The 21,148-nt window shown below is 46.0% G+C and overlaps 1 protein-coding gene across 1 annotated transcript in view; it reads left to right on the top strand.

Annotated features, from left to right (window-relative positions):
* The window catches only part of snx29 (sorting nexin 29), a 98,269-nt gene that overhangs the window by 41,311 nt on the left and 35,810 nt on the right, over window positions 1–21,148 (top strand). The window contains 1 exon segment of the mRNA XM_055058084.1: window positions 15,261–15,367. Coding sequence (XP_054914059.1) covers window positions 15,261–15,367 — 107 coding nt within the window.

Genomic DNA, 21,148 nt, shown 5'->3' with positions numbered 1-21,148 from the left:
ACAGTACGCTGCATACAGTACGCTGCATACAGTACGCTGCATACAGTACGCTGCATACAGTACGCAGCGTACAGTACGCAGCATACAGTACGCAGCATACAGTACGCTGCATACAGTACGCTGCATACAGTACGCTGCATACAGTACGCTGCATACAGTACGCTGCATACAGTACGCTGCATACAGTACGCTGCATACAGTACGCAGCGTACAGTACGCAGCATACAGTACGCAGCATACAGTACGCAGCGTACAGTACGCTGCGTACTGTATGCAGCGTACAGTACGCTGCATACAGTACGCTGCATACAGTACGCAGCATACAGTACGCAGCATACAGTACGCTGCGTACTGTATGCTGCGTACTGTATGCAGCGTACAGTACGCTGCATACAGTACGCTGCATACAGTACGCAGCATACAGTACGCAGCATACAGTACGCTGCATACAGTACGCAGCGTACTGTATGCTGCGTACTGTATGCTGCGTACTGTATGCAGCATACAGTACGCAGCATACAGTACGCAGCATACAGTACGCTGCATACAGTACGCAGCGTACTGTATGCTGCGTACTGTATGCAGCATACAGTACGCTGCATACAGTACGCAGCGTACTGTACGCAGCGTACTGTACGGCTCCACGCCGCTGACATCACCGATTTGCATTCAGGATTAAAAGTTTCTGCATGTTGATCTGCAGTTCTCATCTGAAGGGGCGGGACTCGACCCGCGGGCCGCGAGGGGCTCGGTTCTGGTTCTGGTTCAGACAGGAGGCGGTTCTGGTTCTGGTTCTGGAGGGGAAATCTGAGGAGAGAAAATGCTGCTGAGCTTCTTGTGGGTTTTATTCTGTTTAATGTTCTTTCTTCTCTTCTCCATTATTATTCTGACAATTTATCAATTAATGGATTATTCTGAAAAGTAATTGATTAGTCGCGAGAATAATAGATTATTTCAGCAAATATAATTATGATCAATCAATCATTTTGATGATTGATCATAATAATCATTATTTTGATAATTAATTGATCAAATTTAGCACATTCTTTAGTTATTTATTGAGGATCTTCTTCCCTTTTTACGCAATATTAAAAATACATTAAAAGATGCAAACAATTAAAATAAATTCAGACTTGATTTCACATCAATACAGTACAGGTGATCATTTATTGTATTGATTAGTCCAATAATCAATTTTCCCTTCAGTTTGATAGAAAATGTGCTTCAAGGACATTTATCTACCACTTACCAGTAAAATATATTTTTTGCTTGAACATATGGTTTCTTATTGAGTCTGTATTCTCCAGTTTAACGATTAATCCACTACTAAATAAGTTGATTTCAATAATTGATCAGTCACCAATAACCTGATTAATAGTTTCTGCCCTCTGCTGACTGTTTGTAGTTAGAGACTAAGTAGTTAGTCTCTGAAACAGGAAGTCTCTGAATTCCCGCTCCCTCCGCTCGCCGTCCGTTCTCCAGATCGTGCCTCAGCGTAGTAATCGTGGATTTAAATGAGCAGATTGTTATCAGCTCCTCTCATCTCCAGATCTTCCAGATGGAAACATCAATTCTTAATGTTCATTCTGCCATGTTGGCGCTTCCTGCCTCGGGCGAACAGAACCGGAGCAACTCCTCGCTTCGCTCTCTTCCTAGAAGACCGGAGCCAAGCGCTCATTAAAAGCGCCGAACCCACATCACCTTCCCCACCAGACAGTGAAGCTAGTGCTTTCAGGGAACGCTTTCAGGGAACGCTTTCAGGGAACGCTTTCGGCAAGAACTTTCAGGGAACGCTTTCAGCTAGAGCTTTCAGGGAACGCTTTCAACGAGAGCTTTCAGGGAACGCTTTCGACTAGAGCTTTCAGGGAACGCTTTCAGCTAGAGCTTTCAGGGAACGCTTTCAGCTAGAGCTTTCAGGGAACGCTTTCAACGAGAGCTTTCAGGGAACGCTTTCAGCTAGAGCTTTCAGGGAACACTTTCGGCTAGAGCTTTCAGGGAACGCTTTCGGCTAGAGATTTCAGGGAACGCTTTCAGGGAACGCTTTCAACGAGAGCTTTCAGGGAACACTTTCGACTAGAGCTTTCAGGGAACGCTTTCAACGAGAGCTTTCAGGGAACGCTTTCAACGAGAGCTTTCAGGGAACGCTTTCAGCGAGAGCTTTCAGGGAACGCTTTCGGCTAGAGCTTTCAGGGAACGCTTTCGGCTAGAGCTTTCAGGGAACGCTTTCAACGAGAGCTTTCAGGGAACGCTTTCAACGAGAGCTTTCAGGGGACGCTTTCAGCTTGAGATTTCAGCGAGAGCTCGCTCGCTGACTGCCAGCCTCCTTTTCCCCCGCTGCACTTTATGAGCTGATGGCTCCGACATTGAAAGATCCTGACTGTTATTGCCTTAAGGCCGAGATGAAGTAAAAAAAAATCAAACGGCTCAGTTGGAAATTAGTGCTGACACCCAACGCTGAACAGATTCACCATGTTAATGCCAGTTTAAGGGATGAATACTTGGAGCTAATTTAAACCAACAACTTGCTCAGATTTACAGGATTTTATTCACATAAAGTTGTTTTTCTGCTGTTTATCACAAGACAATAAATCTTTCTGCTTTCTGCCATGTTCTTCTGTTTCTGCTCTCAGAAATGGGTTTTCCTGTTCATCCCTCTGCAGCTGCTGGAGTCGATGGAGTTGAAGTAGGTCTGAGCAGCGAACCGTGGTGGACACAGTCGCTCGACGTGCTCATTTGTTATCCTGCCTTCATGTCGGCTTTTAAATGTGCGAGCGAGCTCCGGCGTTTTACACTTGTAAATGTCAAGGCTGAATGATTTCAGGCTGCATGCAGATGGATGGGCTGCATCCTCAACATTTCTCATTTAAATCTCTTTAAAGAACAAGAAAAAATTTGACTTTGTTCAGAAACTGCCCTCAGTTCAGTCAGGTTAGTAACGCACCATATATAGACCGATCAGTAAAACTGGGCCGATATTAACGACCGATATTTATTCAACCTTGTGAAATCTCCAACAATTATTGGACAGTTCTACTGACATTTTGTGAACTGCTTTCTGTCTAGAAATGTTCTTGAGTCTTGAATGAATCGTGTCGTCCACAGGGTTGGCGCTTCGCTCTGAGTTTGGTCAGATTTGTGTCGTACTCAAACTCTTTGACATTAACATTCTGGATGCACCATTTAAAATGCTCATCTCAGGATATTTTGAGATGTTTTGGACACAAGATAGATTATTAAACAGTTTATCAAATTCTGTTTTCACTCCCAAAATGGGAATTCTGACTCTCATTTTCAGAAGTGGGATTTTCACGCAGTTCTTCTGTCATGAACTCTTTCCAATATTCAGAGGATTCACGGACAAACTTTGAATTTTTCATAAATGTTCCTCTTGCTGGGTTGGACTTGGAACCTGTTCATAACTGCTTGCTATTCTAATCTTTGTTTTTCTCAAACTAGCAGATTTATTTTCTTGTCAGCCGAATTGTTTAAGAAGTTGCATAAAAGGTGGGGAATGATTAAATACTTCTATATTAGTCGTGTTATTTTTATATATCAAACACCTGAAATCTCAACAGCAGTGAGTTCAAGTTATACATTTCCACACAGGTGAAAACGATAAAACGTATCAACAGCCGTACAATCTGCCACCAGTGACTCTAAAATGAGGGCTTGTTTTGAATAATCTGGATTTAGTTCCAGATAACAGATGAACAATGTGTTGAAGAGTGTTTCCCTCTCCAGAGCTCCCAGCTGGGAGTCGGCTCCTGACTGGTGGCTCTGTGATTCAGCAGCATGTCTGCGGTGTTGATGCTCTTTAACAGCGCAGACTGTTTAACTTAGTGACCAAAGAGCCGTTTCACTGACTGTGGGAAATGCAGCCAGTTAGCAGAAGTGCTTCACTGCAGAGGTGAGGAAGATGTTCTCCATCCTGCAGTTTTCCTTCAGTGTCTGGTGAAGAAGTGAGGAATCCAGTTATTTTACAGCTAGTCTTTTATTCATAAATGTTCTCTGCTAGAATCCAGTGGTTGCAAAGAAAGCATATTTTATTCATAAAGTGTATTTTTTACCCCCAAAAAACTCAACTGTTGATGCTTTTTCCTGTGTAAAAAAACAAATCAGTTTAGATTTACAGAATTAAATTATATTTGAGCTGCTTCATGTGATTTCTGGAGCCAGTGGATTCGTTAATGTATATATCGTTATACAATACATATTATTGATTGTTATGACATGATGACGATCAATATATATCACACCCCAGCTGACACAGTCCATATGTCGATTGGTTAAAATCGGCAACCAATCGTTTCTTAAACAAAATTCATGTTTCCCTTGTGGATGTGGACGTTTCACGTTCACATCCATGAACATGAAACAATATACAGCTGTCAGGGTATATTGTCAATATACACTGACAATATATGTCAGTGTATATTGTTTTATACACTGACAGCTATAAAACAATATGAAAAGTTGTTTTATAGCTTGTCTTTTTTTCTTGTGGCAAAATACGAAATTGGTTCGAAAACGCATTCAGGGACCTGAACGAGTTCTGAACTACGTTGGTGGAGGAACTGGTAACATGGCCGCCCGGCGGTCGCCCCGCCCGGCGATAACATGGCCGCCCGGCGGTAACATGGCCGCCCCGCGGCCGCCCGGCGGTAACATGGCCGCCCGGCGGTCGCCCACCCGGCGATAACATGGCCGCCCGGCGGCAACATGGCCGCCCGGCCCGGCGATAACATGGCCGCCCGGCGGCAACATGGCCGCCCGGCGATAACATGGCCGCCCGGCGGCAACATGGCCGCCCGGCGATAACATGGCCGCCTGGCGGTAACATGGCCGCCAGATCTAAGCCTATAGACGATTTGCTTATGAGGAAGTTTTGGTCCAAACAGAGGGACGCTGTGACTGACAGATATAAACGCTCCCACCCTTGAAATATAATATAAATAATAATAGAGGCTCCAGAGGAGCGTCTTCCTGTGGCGCTCGGCGAGTTTGCTATTCTGGAGGAACACACGGCGCTCACAGAGCGAGAGCCGCTTTCTCCCTCATGCATATTAGAGGCGCTGGTTCTGGTTCTGTTTGGACTCTGTTCAGAAGCCAGAGCACTCGGGGCACCGCGAGGAAAAATTAAACCCAGACTTCACAAGGTGTGATTGAACGCTTTGCTCCGGTTTAAAATAACGCTCATGCTGCGCCGGCTGCCGCTCTGAGGAAAGTCACGTTGTCATAGCGATAGACGAGATAATCGACGGTGGTTTCAGAGGCGGGTCGCTGTTCTGCAGGTTCTGCAGGTTCTGCAGGTTCTGCAGGTTCTGGGTTCATAGGATTCAATAAAGTGGCTCAATTAAATACGAGCAGCACGCAGATGTTTGAGGCTCTGAGAGGGGAAACGTGTGTTCCTCTGCATAACTCCATAAGACGATTTTTCCTTTCTTCAGGTCATTTATTTACATTTTACTAGTTAGCATTTAGAGTGTAGTTGAAGCTCAGCATACACAGAGCCGCTCTGTGAAACCCGGTGGTGGCTGCGTCATGCTGTGGATGCAACTAAAACACAAACCCTGATCATTCTCAGCCTTTTGTTTCCATAAAGAGGTCCAGGGTGTGTGAGGCGCTGCAGGTCGCTGTAAAAACTCGGCCTGGTTGTGTGAATCCAGGAGGCGGAGCTTTAATTCCTCCTCTAATCGCAGATCGAGCTGCGATGGTTTCCAGCAGAGACGTTTCTGGGTCAGACGTTTTATTTTTTATCCTAAAGATTACTTTGATCACAGAAATAATTAGGTTTTCCTGCTGCTTGTAAAAACCTCAGACACCTGCACACACTTACACACACTTACACACACTGACACACACTTACACACACTGACACACACTGACACACTGACACACACTGACACACACTGACACACACTGACACACACTGACACACACTGACACACACTTACACACTGACACACACTGACACACACTGACACACACTGACACACACTGACACACACTTACACACACTTACACACACTTACACACACTTACACACACTGACACACACTGACACACACTGACACACACTGACACACACTGACACACACTTACACACACTTACACACACTGACACACACTGACACACACTGACACACACTTACACACACTGACACACACTGACACACACTTACACACACTGACACACACTGACACACACTGACACACACTTACACACACTGACACACACTGACACACACTGACACACACTGACACACACTTACACACACTTACACACTGACACACACTGACACACACTGACACACACTTACACACACTTACACACACTGACACACACTTACACACACTGACACACACTTACACACACTGACACACACTGACACACACTGACACACACTGACACACACTTACACACACTGACACACACTGACACACACTGACACACACTGACACACACTGACACACACTTACACACACTTACACACACTGACACACACTGACACACACTTACACACACTGACACACACTGACACACACTTACACACACTGACACACACTTACACACACTTACACACACCGCTCCTCCTAAGAGTCATTTCAGAGAGCAATCACTCTGACAACCAAAACCTGTCAAGATGGAGAGATGCAGTTTACCAGCAGCTCCGAGCCGAAGGCGAGGCGAATATTAAACAGCTGCTAACTGGTAGCTGCTAACTGGTAGCTGCTAACTGGTAGCTGCTAGCTGCTTGCTGCCTGGGGACATACTGACTGGAGCTGGAGACTCATGAAACTCAGATTGAGTCACATCCTGACTCTCCTCTGTATCTGAACATGGAGGCATGAATGATTGAACCTGCCAGGTTTTCTGATTCCAGAGTTTCTGCATAAATAATCAATGAATCGCATCGGACAGTTCCTAAAGAGACGCTTCCTCCTGGTATGGTTGAAAAGTCGCCATCTTTAGAAAACGCTGCACATGTCAGACACCCAGGATGAAGGAGTCACTTTGCTCTCACTGCCACTTTGGCTGTTTTCCAGGCTAAAGCTGAATTAAGATTATTTTTCAAATGCAGTTTTGCTTCATAATCCATTTTAATTCATTCCTGATGTTTAAAATGTTTTCAGTTCCACTGTTAAATGATATAACATTTACTTGCATCAATGTCACTATATTAGAAAATTCTCTGAAAATCACAATATTATTATTGTTATTATTGTTTATAGCAATTTTTGGGAGAATTCATCGTTCTGAAAATCTGTATTAGTGCATCAGAAACGCAGGGTGTTTAGTTTTAGTGCTGAAATGAAAAATCTGAGGCCAGAAAACATCTGAGTTTCGCTCCAAGAGTTGTCCTCTCAGTTTGGTTCTGAGAGCCGGCGCGGTTCTGGATTCGCTGCACGCCTCAGTCCCTGCGGGTCTCCGCTCCAAACAGCATGAGCGTCGCAGGGAACCATGCGATCCCTTTGGCATTCTGACGACGTGTCGCATGCAAATTGTGCTTTTTATGGAATTAATGATGAAGCCACATACAACCATTTAGAATCCCATGAATATTAAACAGACCTTCAGGTTCTCGTGATCAGAATAGCGACGGCGCCGCGGTTTATGCAGAAAGGTGCAGTTCCTCCCATTACACAGAATGAAACTTTAATACCAATCCCATGCATGATGCATGAAAAATTACAGATGAACATGTGGAGATGAAAATTGGGTTAAAAGGAGGCAGAGTTCACTTTGACTCAGATTCAATCATGGTTATTAACGGCAGCTGCTTCCCTCTACAGGCTTAGATGCATCAATGGTAAAAACAGATGAGTTTGGATTTATCTGATGCTGAAGAAGCTTGAAGGTCATAATGCTTTGTTGAACAGGTTCGGACCGGTCGATGGCCTAAACAAAACCTGTTACGTTATCTGTGGGTGTTGGACGTGAATCTGGTTGTAGTAAAACGCCGTGATGTCAGGCGACGCGCCGCAGGTTTTCTGGTTGAAGCTGGTCTGCAGTTCCTCTCTCCTGGAGTTTAGGACCAGGTTGAAGCATGTTAGCAGTTAGCTGAAGCGTGTTAGCGGTTAGCTGAAGCGTGTTAGCGGTTAGCTGAAGCGTGTTAGCGGTTAGCTGAAGCGTGTTAGCGGTTAGCTGAAGCGTGTTAGCGGTTAGCTGAAGCGTGTTAGCGGTTAGCGAAGCTGCTCTAGATTATTTCAGGACTCAAAGAGCTGAAAGTAGAACAAGCAGGCAGATGGGTGCTGAGTGGTGAAAGCTGCGTGTGTTGTATGATTCATGCATGTTTTTTCTTCCTGCAGGCGATATAATGTAAACATGTTGAACTGGGTATCGTCTAATTGAAGCCCTTCATGTTTAATCTGCGGTGCAGTCGACTTAAACGAGCTTCTGGCGCTCGGTGCCAGAACATTTGTTCCCGTTTCATTCTTCCCTTTGCTCAGGAGAAAACCCTCTCAAAGCTGGAATAACGAGCGCGAGCTCGGAGTTTTCCTCATTAAAATTGGAAAAGGCTTTCCCTTTAAGCCTGAGCCGAACAGAGGAGGAGCCGTTTGGGCCTCCTGCTGCGAGTTGCACATCTGTAGACGTCGTCCTGCTGCCCTCAGAGTCTGGAGTTGATTTATCTAGAAGCCGTCAGACGAGATGCAGTCAGCGATCCGACGGCAGCACCAAGAATCGCTGGACTCCGTTTGTATCTGCCCTCAGCTGGTTTATTACTCCTAAACCGAAAGCTTGAGTGATTCTGCATCTGATGAACTGAGCCACATTAATTTCTGATTAAAATTGGTGAAAAAGACGGTGATGAAGAGGAGGAGGAGGAAGATGGTGATGGGAGTGGGCGGAGCCGGAGAGAAGAGGAAGGAGAAATGGAGGTGACAGAAGTTTGAAAGCAAAGACAAACATGTTTTATAAGAGAACAACATCTGGGATTATTTCAGCACGATTAATGATTAAAGGGCCGGTGTCATGTAAAATTATTAAAACCTTAAAATCTGTAAAATCATTTTAATCTTTCTTTATTGTTCATCCGAATCAAACCTGCAGCGTTGCTTTGTTTCTTGGAGAAATCCTTCCAACTTCATGGCAACCACTCAGCTGTTCAGAACGCCTGGGTGGACCAAGCCCCGCCTTCAAGGCTCAGCTCCTCCCCCACTCAGCTCCTCTAGACTAGCCAGCAGCAATTAGCAACCAGCTGAGCTCATTATAGGAGCTGCTGCTCAGAGCAACGCTGGTAAAAACATTAAAGGGTTAATAGAGGAGCCATGTTGGGACAACTTCCTGGAGGTGGAGCTTCAGAAAGAGCAAGAGCTTCTTAAAGGGACAGAGGGCCAAATTTAAGGAGTTAAATCAGGAACTAAAATGTTGTATTTATTTGATATTTATAGTATTTTTATAACAATTGAATGTAACACAGTGACGGATTGTGGTATAAAATGGCACAAAGAGCCTGGAAAACACTTAGTAATGCCCCTTTAAGTCAAGTGAAGTTTATTTGTGAAACACATTTCAGCAACAAGGCAGTTCAAAGTGCTTTACATCATAAAAACATCATGCAGTCATCAATTATGAAATGAATGATAAACATTTCATTTTGTGAAAAATGAATGTCTTCATGCTCAGAAAGGATGAAGACAAAGAGCATAATTGGTAAAACAGCAGCTGAATGAGACTGAATGATGGAGACAAGAGGATGAGGAGGAGGAGAGGATGAAGAGGAGGAGGGGATGAAGAGGATGAGAGGATGAAGAGGAGGAGGGGATGAAGAAAAGGAGAGGATGAGGAGGAGGAGAGGATGAAGAGAAGGAGAGGATGAGGAGGATGAGAGGAGGAGAGGATGAGAGGATGAGGAGGAGGAGAGGATGAAGAGGAGGAGAGGATGAGGAGGAGGAGAGGATGAAGAGGAGGAGGGGATGAGGAGGAGGAGAGGATGAGGAGGAGGAGAGGATGAAGAGAAGGAGAGGATGAAGAGAAGGAGAGGATGAGGAGGATGAGAGGAGGAGAGGATGAAGAGGATGAGAGGATGAGGAGGAGGAGAGGATGAAGAGGAGAAGGGGATGAAGAAAAGGAGAGGATGAGGAGGAGGAGAGGATGAGGAGGATGAGAGGATGAAGAGGAGAGGATGAAGAGAAGGAGAGGATGAGGAGGATGAGAGGATGAAGAGGAGAGGATGAAGAGAAGGAGAGGATGAGGAGGAGGAGAGGATGAAGAGGAGGAGAGGATGAAGAGAAGGAGAGGATGAAGAGGAGGAGAGGATGAAGAGAAGGAGAGGATGAAGAGAAGGAGAGGATGAGAGGATGAAGAGGAGAGGATGAAGAGGAGAGGATGAAGAGGATGAGAGGATGAGGAGGAGGAGAGGATGAAGAGGAGGAGAGGATGAAGAGAAGGAGAGGATGAAGAGAAGGAGAGGATGAGGAGGATGAGAGGATGAAGAGGAGGAGAGGATGAAGAGGAGGAGGGATGAAGAAAAGGAGAGGATGAAGAGGAGGAGAGGATGAAGAGAAGGAGAGGATGAGGAGGATGAGAGGATGAAGAGGAGGAGAGGATGAAGAGAAGGAGAGGATGAGGAGGAGGAGAGGATGAAGAGGAGGAGAGGATGAAGAGGAGAGGATGAAGAGGATGAGAGGATGAGGAGGAGGAGAAGATGAAGAGAAGGAGAGGATGAGGAGGATGAGAGGATGAAGAGGAGAGGATGAAGAGAAGGAGAGGATGAAGAGAAGGAGAGGATGAAGAGGAGGAGAGGATGAAGAGAAGGAGAGGATGAGGAGGATGAGAGGATGAGAGGATGAAGAGGAGGAGAGGAAGTTTGAAAGATGGAACAAAGACAGGCTGTTTAATGGCTGATAAAAGGATTTTTCTGATTGACATTCATGTTGAGCTCAGAAAGTCGATCGTTCCAAACTTTGATCATCTGGGAGAATTTGAGCGTGATTTAATTTTAGTTTGTTTCCTCTGGAGGATTTGGACTCTTCATGCTTTCCTGTGTTTCTGGTTTGATCTGTTTAGTGACAGAATCTGACCAAGACGTTTTATCACAGATCAGATGTTTTTTTTAATGACATGCATGTTGAGCTCGGCGGCGACGGAAACGTTGGGCTCATTTCATCCGGGTTTCACGCTGGCGCCTCCACTAGCTGCACTTGGTTGCACATGAGTTGTGTTTTTCGTTGTTGTTGCACATGTTTTATTGAGCAGCGCTGCTTCGGCGCGTCGCTGCAGAACCGAGGTTTGTTTGTTCAGAACCGCGGCTCGGTGGCGCCGGCCGCCGCTAATGGACCGAGCGGCACCAGAGGCGCTGATGTCATCATCGCCCATCAACGCTCGACTTCAGTGGAGAAGCTTCTGGATTCATCCTCATGTTACTAACACTGTAAAAGCTCAACTACTGCAAATAAGGATTATTGTAGTAACGATTAATCGATTATTCTGGTGATTAATCAGATTAAATATTGGCCCATGTTTCCATATTTTTTAAATAAACCTTTTTGTGGATAATTAGAAATACATTAAAAATGCAAATAAACATAATTCATGATTTCTAAAATGGAAATAAGAATATTTTTGCCTACAAGTCGATAACAGTTTGTTCATTTGTAGCAAACAATGTTTCTGCTGATTAAAATCCTTCTGACATCAACATGAGAAAAGTTCAGTCCAGTCCTGCTGGACTGAACTTCAGTACAGATTAGGACTGATCTGCGGATTATTTTCTGATTAACGGATTAATAATTGGATGCGAAAAGATGCTTTACGAGTTTTTTTTCTGGATTTGAACAAGATGAAGCTGAAACTCATTGGTTAAAAATCCTTTACAGGCAAAGATTGTTTTATATATTTTCATGCAGTGTTTGTTTTTGTGCAGTTTGTTCTTCATTACTGCTCTGAACATGTTGCTCCCTCAGCAGTTCTTAAGCTCATATCAATCACTAAATTAATTGCTGATTATTTCAATAATTGATTAATCAGATTGATCGTTTCAGCCGTGTTCTGGTTGTTGCTCTGGTTTCATCCTCTCGTGTTGCTCCTGTGCTGATTTAAATGTTTGTTGCTTTAACTGTGAAACAAACGGTTTCCTCCAGTGAGAATCTTCATGTCTCTGTTGTTTGCAGACGCGTGCGTCTGCTGGGTTTGGGTTTGTTTCCTGGTTTGTGTCTGATCGGGGGAGTAGAAGCCGACAGGATGGAGTGTTTCTCCTGTAACTCTGGGCAGAATAAAATAAACATGAGTCGACTTGCAGGCGCGTTATCCCGGTAATTTAGCAGCGCTCTGCGCCGTCGCTCCCCGCTGAACTTTTCAATTGGCTGTTTGTTCCCGGTGAACGTGAAGCGCCTTTTCTGCCCGGCGGTGCTTTCACTGTCGAGCAAACCGACAGCAGGAAGAACCGGGCCCGGTTCTGAACATTTGACCCATTTAGGGGGAGAAATTTGCCGGTAGAACGAAGCGTAGGTCGGATCTCCCTGGAGAAAATGGCAGTGAAGGAAGCCCCCAAGGGACAAACACGTCTGGGACGAGGAGCAGCAGCACCACACGCCGCCGAGTCGGAGCTTTTTATTGGGACGTTTTAAAACTAAACGACTGATGGAAACAAATTAACAATCCATCAATTATTGAAAAAATGATTTTAGAAGATGTTTATAGTTAAATGTTTTTTATGCAGTGGCAGGTCTCCATAATTTGACCTTTAACCTCAGTTGGACAGGAATCAGATCAAATCGACCATCATTTAAACCAGGGCTGAAATGATTAATTGTGATTAATCAGTTATTGAAAAATGTCCAGTTGGTGAAAGAACAGAGTAATAAAGCAGAACCTGCAGAAAAGGACAAACATTTTATTTATATTTCATAAATAAAATGTTGTTTTATTTATGAAATATAAATAAAATGTTCTTCACCTGTAAATCTAGCAGAACTTCTCTTGTGGCAGATTTATCTTCATCTGGTTCTGTAAAAATCTCCTATTGATCAGCTTTTGTTAATCATTTAATCAATAATAAAGAGGTTTCCTCATGTTGATGTCGGGACATTTTTAGCTGCAGATTCTAGAAATGATCAAACCTTCATTTCCAGCTGTTACTCACTTTTACACAGTAACACGTTTATTTGCATGATTTAATGTATTTCTAGTATTGTATAAAAGGCCTGGTGGTCAAATGAAATTTCTGCAGAATGACGTGTTTTTATACGCCAATAAATGTCTGATTAACTGATACATTAATTGATTACTGATCGTGTGCAGGACAGAACCTCAGATGGAAAAATAATTGACGCAGCAGGAATTTCACGGAGAACTCGCTGTTCCTCCAGAATCTGATCAGTTCTGATTCTTGTTTTAAATATTCCCAGATTTTCTCATCTTTGGTTTCAGGTTTGTGTTTCTTGTCCCTCTGCAGCCCTGAGGGACGCCTGCATGCAGCTGCTGGCTTTCTGGCCCACTTAGCTGTTATTTCAGACCAGATGTTTGCTTTTTCTCACATCGCCCAGAACAGCTGTGTGGATCCATCCCTCCTCCGTTCCTCGCCTGCCGTTTTCTGCTCCTGTTTGTTTCTCATCACCTGGAGCATTTAGCCGACTCCATTAATCGCCTGCATGGAAACAGGAGGGGAAGCAGCGGCTGCCAGTTTGCACCGTTTTTATTTCTGTTGCTCTGTTTGGATGACGATGCGTTTCATTCCTTGTTTGTGTTTGAGCTGATGTTATGTGTGTGTGTTCCACCCGATCCTCCACCCGATCCTCCACCCGATCCTCCACCCGATCCTCCACCTGAACCTCCACCCGATCCTCCACCCGATCCTCCACCCGATCCTCCACCCGATCCTCCACCCGATCCTCCACCCGATCCTCCACCTGAACCTCCACCCGATCCTCCACCTGAACCTCCACCTGAACCTCCACCCGATCCTCCACCCGATCCTCCACCCGATCCTCCACCCGATCCTCCACCCGATCCTCCACCTGAACCTCCACCTGAACCTCCACCCGATCCTCCACCCGATCCTCCACCCGATCCTCCACCCGATCCTCCACCTGAACCTCCACCTGAACCTCCACCCGATCCTCCACCCGATCCTCCACCTGAACCTCCACCCGATCCTCCACCCGATCCTCCACCTGAACCTCCACCCGATCCTCCACCTGAACCTCCACCTGAACCTCCACCCGATCCTCCACCCGATCCTCCACCTGATCCTCCACCTGAGCCTCCACCCGATCCTCCACCAGATCCTCCACCTGAGCCTCCACCCCATCCTCTGGGTGTGTCTTTGTGTGGAGGCGCTAAAGTCACGCCGTTAATGTGCTTGTGCTGTGGAGGCAGACGATCCATCTTCCACCCACTTACAAGCGCAGCTTCCCCAAACTCGGCCGTTATTTACGGAGGGAAGTAGATTAGTCGATGCTTCTGGCTGCCGTGTCACGACTTCAGTCTGTTATCAAGCAAAGAAGCAATAAACTCCATCTGAGCAGAAAGTTTGAGCAAACAAGCGGCGGAGGAGGGAAGATGGTAGATGGTAGCGGCGCTGAGCAGCAGCTACGGCCAGCAGCCTGTCTCAGCCTGAGAACTTTAATCTCAGCCTGAGAACTTTAATCTCAGCCTGAGAACTTTAATCTCAGCCTGAGAACTTTAATCTCAGCCTGAGAACTTTAATCTCAGCCTGAGAACTTTAATCTCAGCCTGAGAACTTTAATCTCAGCCTGAGAACTTTAATCTCAGCCTGAGAACTTTAATCTGTCTGTGCAGCAGCAGAGAAAATGCAGTTATAATTTGCAGCTGTTTGTTTGTTTGCTGATTGTTTAAATATTAATAGATCAATCAACTGAAGACAATAACAGAAGGCAAAACTCACTTTATGAGCAGAGGAATTCATGTCTGCTGGAATATTTTTATATTTTGTTTTTAGAGCATTATTACGATATGTAGCCACTAGCATGCAGATTTAGCTGTCTGACCTAAGAGTGAGCAGCGCTGCGCCCTATGCTGATTAACTGCAGAATCCACACTTTCAGAATGTCAATAATTCATTTATTAAACATTATTTCTTTTGGCATGATAATGAAGAAAAACTGTAATAAGAGACTGTTTTCATTTCAGGCTGTAAATATTAAGATGCTGTTATTGTGGGTTTGTTTGCTAAACGGTTTCAGTTTTTCAACCTGGAAAAGATTTTAGAAAAACTGAATCAGAGATCAGTTTCTGGCAGCCGTGCTGGGTTCAGAGGAAGCTAACCCGTCTCCGTCTGTCTGTCTCCGTCCTGCAGGTCTGTCCGTCCTGCGCTCCAGCGAAGAGCAGCTCCCCCCGCTGCAGAGCAAATGCATCGGGGACATCGAGGAGCTCGCCGCCAGCTACGAGCGAAAGCTCATAGAGGTCAGTGTGAGCTCTGCTTCCATCCTGACATCGGCTCAGACTGAACTTCAACCGTTTAACGTCGCCTTAGAAATGGCTGATTGTTTTAGAGAATACGTTTTTTCAACTTTGTCCGTTTCTTCAGAATTTGGGCGTCACCTTTAAACGTCTGACCTTCTCACACATCCGTCCGTCCTAGCTTCTCAGTCCAGAGTGTTTATTACGCATCTTTAGAAAGTCTTAAATTCATTTCAGAAAGTCTTAAATTCAATTTTTTTTTTTTTTTTTTTTTTTTTTTTTTTTTTTTGAAAGTCTTAAATTCATTTGAGAAAGTCTTAAAATCATTTTAACTGCAGGTCTGGACTGTGGTTGATGTTGGACTGTTTATATGGAGTGTTTTTTCTGGTGGGATTTTTCTTTAAGGCAAAAGTTTGAGTCAGATGGAAACATCTTTATGTTCTGTGAATGTACCGCTAACTAGCTGCTAGCGGCTAAAAACCTAACTAGCTAGCTGCTAATAAACTCTGGCTGCCTAGTTAGCTAAAAACACATTGGTGGCAGCGGTTCTGAATCCTGGACTTTGTCCTCAAGCTGCTCAGTAACTGTCCATGTTGCCGTAGATGTTTTTTCTGCCTAGTAGTAAAACACCCTCACAGCATGATGCTGCCACCACCGTGCTTCACAGCTTCCACCGTGTTCTCTTAACCTTCCTGCTGTAACTGGGAGTGATGGAGATCCTGTCCAAACCTCTGTTCCTGACTGGGTTTATGAACCGTTTCTGTTTTGCTTCTGGATCGATGGATTCTTCCGTCTGAGTGGCATTTCAGCCCATGTTGGAACCGGACTGGTTTTACTGGCTGCTTGGTTTTTTAAAACTTCCCAGGGGGACAACAGATAAATCTTAAAAGTTTTAGGAGTTAATCTGAATAAAGTTCTTCTATTGCATTAAGTTATTAATAGTTTCATTAATAACTTAATGAAACTATTAAGTTATTAACAGCAGGAGTTTGCAAACTCCTGCTGTTTGGTTTCATAGAGATGAATGCTTATGAACTCTTCCTGCTGCCTGCAGAGGAATAAACCAGAGAAAATATTTGTCCCAGATGTTTTTTTAAACCATAAGCACATAAACCTGCATCTAACTGGGAGTTTGTTCTTCGTTCTGGAGTCATTCTGTTTGTTTAGCTGATCTTCCGTCTGCAGTTCGCTCTTTGGGTCGTCTGTCGGCGCCAGAACCGGATATTTCTGTAGGATGAAGGCAGCCTGTCAGGTTTGGTTCCAGCTTCATGCTGAGACGTTTTCACACCCAACGATAACTTTATTCAGCTTACACATAGAAGAAAATCCTGGATTCCTGCTGGCTCCGACCGGACCGGGCCATCTGGACCGGTGCACACCTGGTGCACAGTGACACCGGCCCGGTTCCCTCCGGTCCGGTCAGTCCAGACTTGCTGGTCAGTTGTTGTGAGTTTGATTCATGAATAATTAAATTGTAATTTTTATTTTTTAATAAAAACTCGTCTCCATTTTGCTTCACTTATGCAGCTGCTGCATTTTTCATGCTGTTTACTAATTTATCTCTTCATTTGCTGTTGGGACGAAGGCCTGGCGGGAACCGGGTCGGACCGGATCCGCTGCGGGAACCGGGTCGGACCGGATCCGCTGCGGGAACCGGGTCGGACCGGATCCGCTGGGGGAACCGGGTCGGACCGGATCCGCTGCGGGAACCGGGTCGGACCGGATCCGCTGGGGGAACCGGGTCGGACCGGATCCGCTGCGGGAACCGGGTCGGACCGGATCCGCTGCGGGAACCGGGTCGGACCGGTTCCGGTGGGGGAACCGGGTCGGACCGGATCCGCTGCGGGAACCGGGTCGGACCGGTTCCGCTGGGGGAACCGGGTCGGACCGGTTCCGCTGGGGGAACCGGGTCGGACCGGATCCGCTGCGGGAACCGGGTCGGACCGGATCCGCTGCGGGAACCGGGTCGGACCGGATCCGCTGGGGGAACCGGGTCGGACCGGATCCGCTGCGGGAACCGGGTCGGACCGGATCCGCTGCGGGAACCGGGTCGGACCGGTTCCGCTGGGGGAACCGGGTCGGACCGGATCCGCTGCGGGAACCGGGTCGGACCGGATCCGCTGCGGGAACCGGGTGGACCGGTTCCGGTGGGGGAACCGGGTCGGACCGGATCCGCTGCGGGAACCGGGTTGGACCGGTTCCGCTGGGGGAACCGGGTCGGACCGGATCCGCTGCGGGAACCGGGTCGGACCGGATCCGTCCCGCCTCACTCTCTGAATCTGAGCGACCCGGTTATTGATTTCCCAAAATGTCACATCAAGCCTCGTTAGAAACATTCCTTCCTGGGAGAGACAAATAAATATTGACGTGGCGGCCCGGTCCGCTGAGGTTTTAATGTGATGCTGCTGATCCGTTATATTGACTCTGAATGTGTTTACATTTGAGCCGAATCTCCAGGCGTCCTCTGATCTTTACCTGCTGCGTTTCCATCCATCTTTGTTCAGACGGATCAAAAGTCCAACAGAAAGCTGATTTTCCTTCCAGCGGTTGGATCCTCAGGATCTCTGCTACCAAACATCTGGATCTAAACCCGGCGGATCGCAATGCTCCTCGTCTCTCATGAGCCTCAAGGTTTTAATCAGATACCTAAACATTTTGCAGTGTCTTTTCAAATAAAGCCGAAACATCCTGTCCGAAATCCCAGCTGAACCTGATCAGCTCTGGTTACGCCCTGACTTACTTCGCTGCCTGAAATAAAGCAGAGATAAAAACACTGGCCGTAAGTCACAGACACGTCGGCTGAGATCTGAGAGAAAAAGCTCCGATTGGTGACGTTGGTCTGAGAGTGATGTCATATCGTCTTATCGCGGCCCGCAGGTTGCTTGTGTCGCTCTGAAAGTTATCCGCTCCTGAGCAGAGACACTGGGCTCCATCGCTCCGCTCGCCGTTAATTACTTTTTGGGGCGGAGCGGGAACTGGAGGCCAGGAGAGGAGAGCGTTCCTGATACATACAGGGACAAAATGGGGCGATTCCTCAGGAAACACCTTTTATTCAGTCATAAAAATGTTCACCGAACGCCTCACTGTTTCAAACTAAAGATCCATGATGCTGTGGGCCTGTTTTTCTCCATCGTTATTGGATAAAATTCAGCAAAAGGTCTGTCATTAACCCCGCCCCGGTCATTAGCCCCGCCCCCGGGCCGGTCATTAGCCCCGCCCCCGGGCCGGTCATTAGCCCCGCCCCCGGGCCGGTCATTAGCCCCGCCCCCGGGCCGGTCATTAGCCCCGCCCCCGGGCCGGTCATTAGCCCCGCCCCCGGGCCGGTCATTAGCCCCGCCCCCGGGCCAACTCTTACCTGTTATGCTGGTGGAAACGTGAAGTTTTCTGGTGACCAAATAATAAACCATATTGTTCTAAATTAGATTATTTACAGCTATTGACGAAGTGATTCAGATCCAACAGTTTAACGGTGGGATTCTCCAAAGTAAAAGCCCTCAGCAGAACCGGCTCTGGGCGGTTTTCATTAGATGTTCTCATACTGGGAAAGTTTCCTGCTGCTGGATAGAAGAGGGAATGTGGGTCAGATCCTCCCCAGTAATCAGAGATTTTCTTTTTCCAACAACTTATTAATCAACAATAAGCAACATGAAGAGCACAAACCAAACATCTGCAGACTGTAGTAACTACAAAACTACCAGCTGGTGAATCTGATGCTCTGAAAGTAAAATAATTCATAAATCATGTGATCCGTTTCATCTGAACGCTTCCTTTAGCATCGTGAAGCTTCATGTTTTTAACCCATCAGTGTTTCTGGTGGAAACCTAACAGCCCCCAGTTCCTGCAACTGGTTCCACTGGTTCTGCTGGGAAGCAGATCCTTTAAAGGTCGGATGACTTTAGAGGCGTTTCCTGAAAACGGGTGAAGTGAGACGAACCATGAAGTCCAAATGCAAGATGGCCGCCGTGCTGCTTGCCGTTCGTTTCCCTCCAGTTTGGCGTTTAAAGCACCAAAGTTCAGCCCTGCAACCGAATCAGATGAAGACCTTAACCTTTTAATAATTTGTTAAATTGTTTTAATGCAATAAAAATAAACTAAGGAATGAGTTTAATTTAAATGTCTTCATGACTTCCTGGTAGGAGCCGTGAACCACGGTTGGTTTAAAAGCTAATTAAAAACGTTGCTTGAACAATAATTGAATAACTGCAAAATGATCAATTAAGCTGTTGGTTTAATTTAATATCTCAGTGTGGTGCTAAACCTGTGTGTGTGTGTGTGTGTGTGTGTGTGTGTGTGTGTGTGTGGGGGGTGTCAGAACAGCTCTAACATTAGCAGGAACAGACGGTTCGTTTATCTCTGCCTTCCTTTCCTCCTCACATTATTAGAAGAAAGAAGCAAAGATTAGAAGAGGTTAAAAACATGAATCCTGGTTTTACTGTAGCTGACTGTTTTATGTTGAGTCTGTTTGTCTGTTTTATGTTTTTAAATCACGGCACATGGTTCCACATGGTTCCACTTTAAAAACACCAACTAATTTTAGTAAAAACTTTTCTTCTGTTTTTTTCTCAAACTAAAGTTCCAGTGGGAACCTTTATGTGTGTGTGTTTCTGGTACACCCATAAATCACCTCACTTTGGATCCCTTCTTTACGTGGCTTTGTCCAGGAAAGGGTCAGCCAGACGCTGAGACCCAGACATGACTAAACGATCAGGAGACGGCGCGAAGAAGACGCCCTTGCTGCTGAATCGAATCAGAGCGTGAGTCGCTCAGTCGGTCAAATTGAACAAGCGCGGCGTGACGCTGCCGTCACATCAGCCTCCTCTCACCTTTAATTGGTTTCCTTCACGCCTCAAATTCATTTGCTCTCCTGTAATTTGCTACCTGAGTTTAGCAGCAGCTGAATAAATAAAGGTGAAACACGTCCTGCTGTCCTGACAGGAAGCGTCGCGTAGTGTCCTCAAACATTTACACACACACACACACACACACACACACACACACACACACACACACACACACACACACACACACACACACACACCCCCGACACACACACACACACACACCAGACACACACACACACACACACCCAGACACACACACACCCAGACACACACACACACACACACACACACACCCCGACACACACACACACACACACACACCCAGACACACACACACACCCAGACACACACACACACCCAGACACACACACACAGGTTTGGCGTCATTGTTTCCGGCCGAGGTGGCTCCATGTTTTATGTTCTGAGATTACTGTGAGCTTTGCAGCTCCATCTGAGCCTCAGATTTGTAACGTTTCTGTTTCTCAGACACTTTTATGTCTTTGGGTTTTACTGTTTAAATAAAACATGGCATGACAGAGGATCAGCTGAGTCCAAACGGTCCCAGCTGAGCCCAGTTCTGATGCCTCAAAGCCTCCTGCTTTTCCCTCCGTGGTGCAGAACAGGTTCTGTTCAGTCAGACTCCTGGTTCGTCCTGTTGCTGCGTCTCCATTAGAAAACGTTTTCAATATTCCACTAATGTAGAGAAACCGCGACTCAGCGTTAAATAAGTCATGCAGTTAAAATCACACATGCCACACCCTCCACTTCCCGTCCTTTTCATGTTGCACAATGATATGAAATTTATATTTCCATATAATGAATTTTGAGGTAACGTTTAAACATTTTGAGGTAACGTTGAAATGTTTGAATCTGGTGTTTCCATCTGCAGCCAGGTGGCACTGATTCCACCAGTTACTAACATTATGGCTGCAATGAACAGGAA

Source organism: Poeciliopsis prolifica, unplaced genomic scaffold (assembly GCF_027474105.1).
Source record: "Poeciliopsis prolifica strain line A6 unplaced genomic scaffold, Auburn_PproV2 SCAFFOLD049, whole genome shotgun sequence".
Classification (NCBI taxonomy): domain Eukaryota; kingdom Metazoa; phylum Chordata; class Actinopteri; order Cyprinodontiformes; family Poeciliidae; genus Poeciliopsis; species Poeciliopsis prolifica.
Note: the sequence above shows the minus strand (reverse complement) of the source record. Positions and strands in the feature narration are given on the sequence as shown.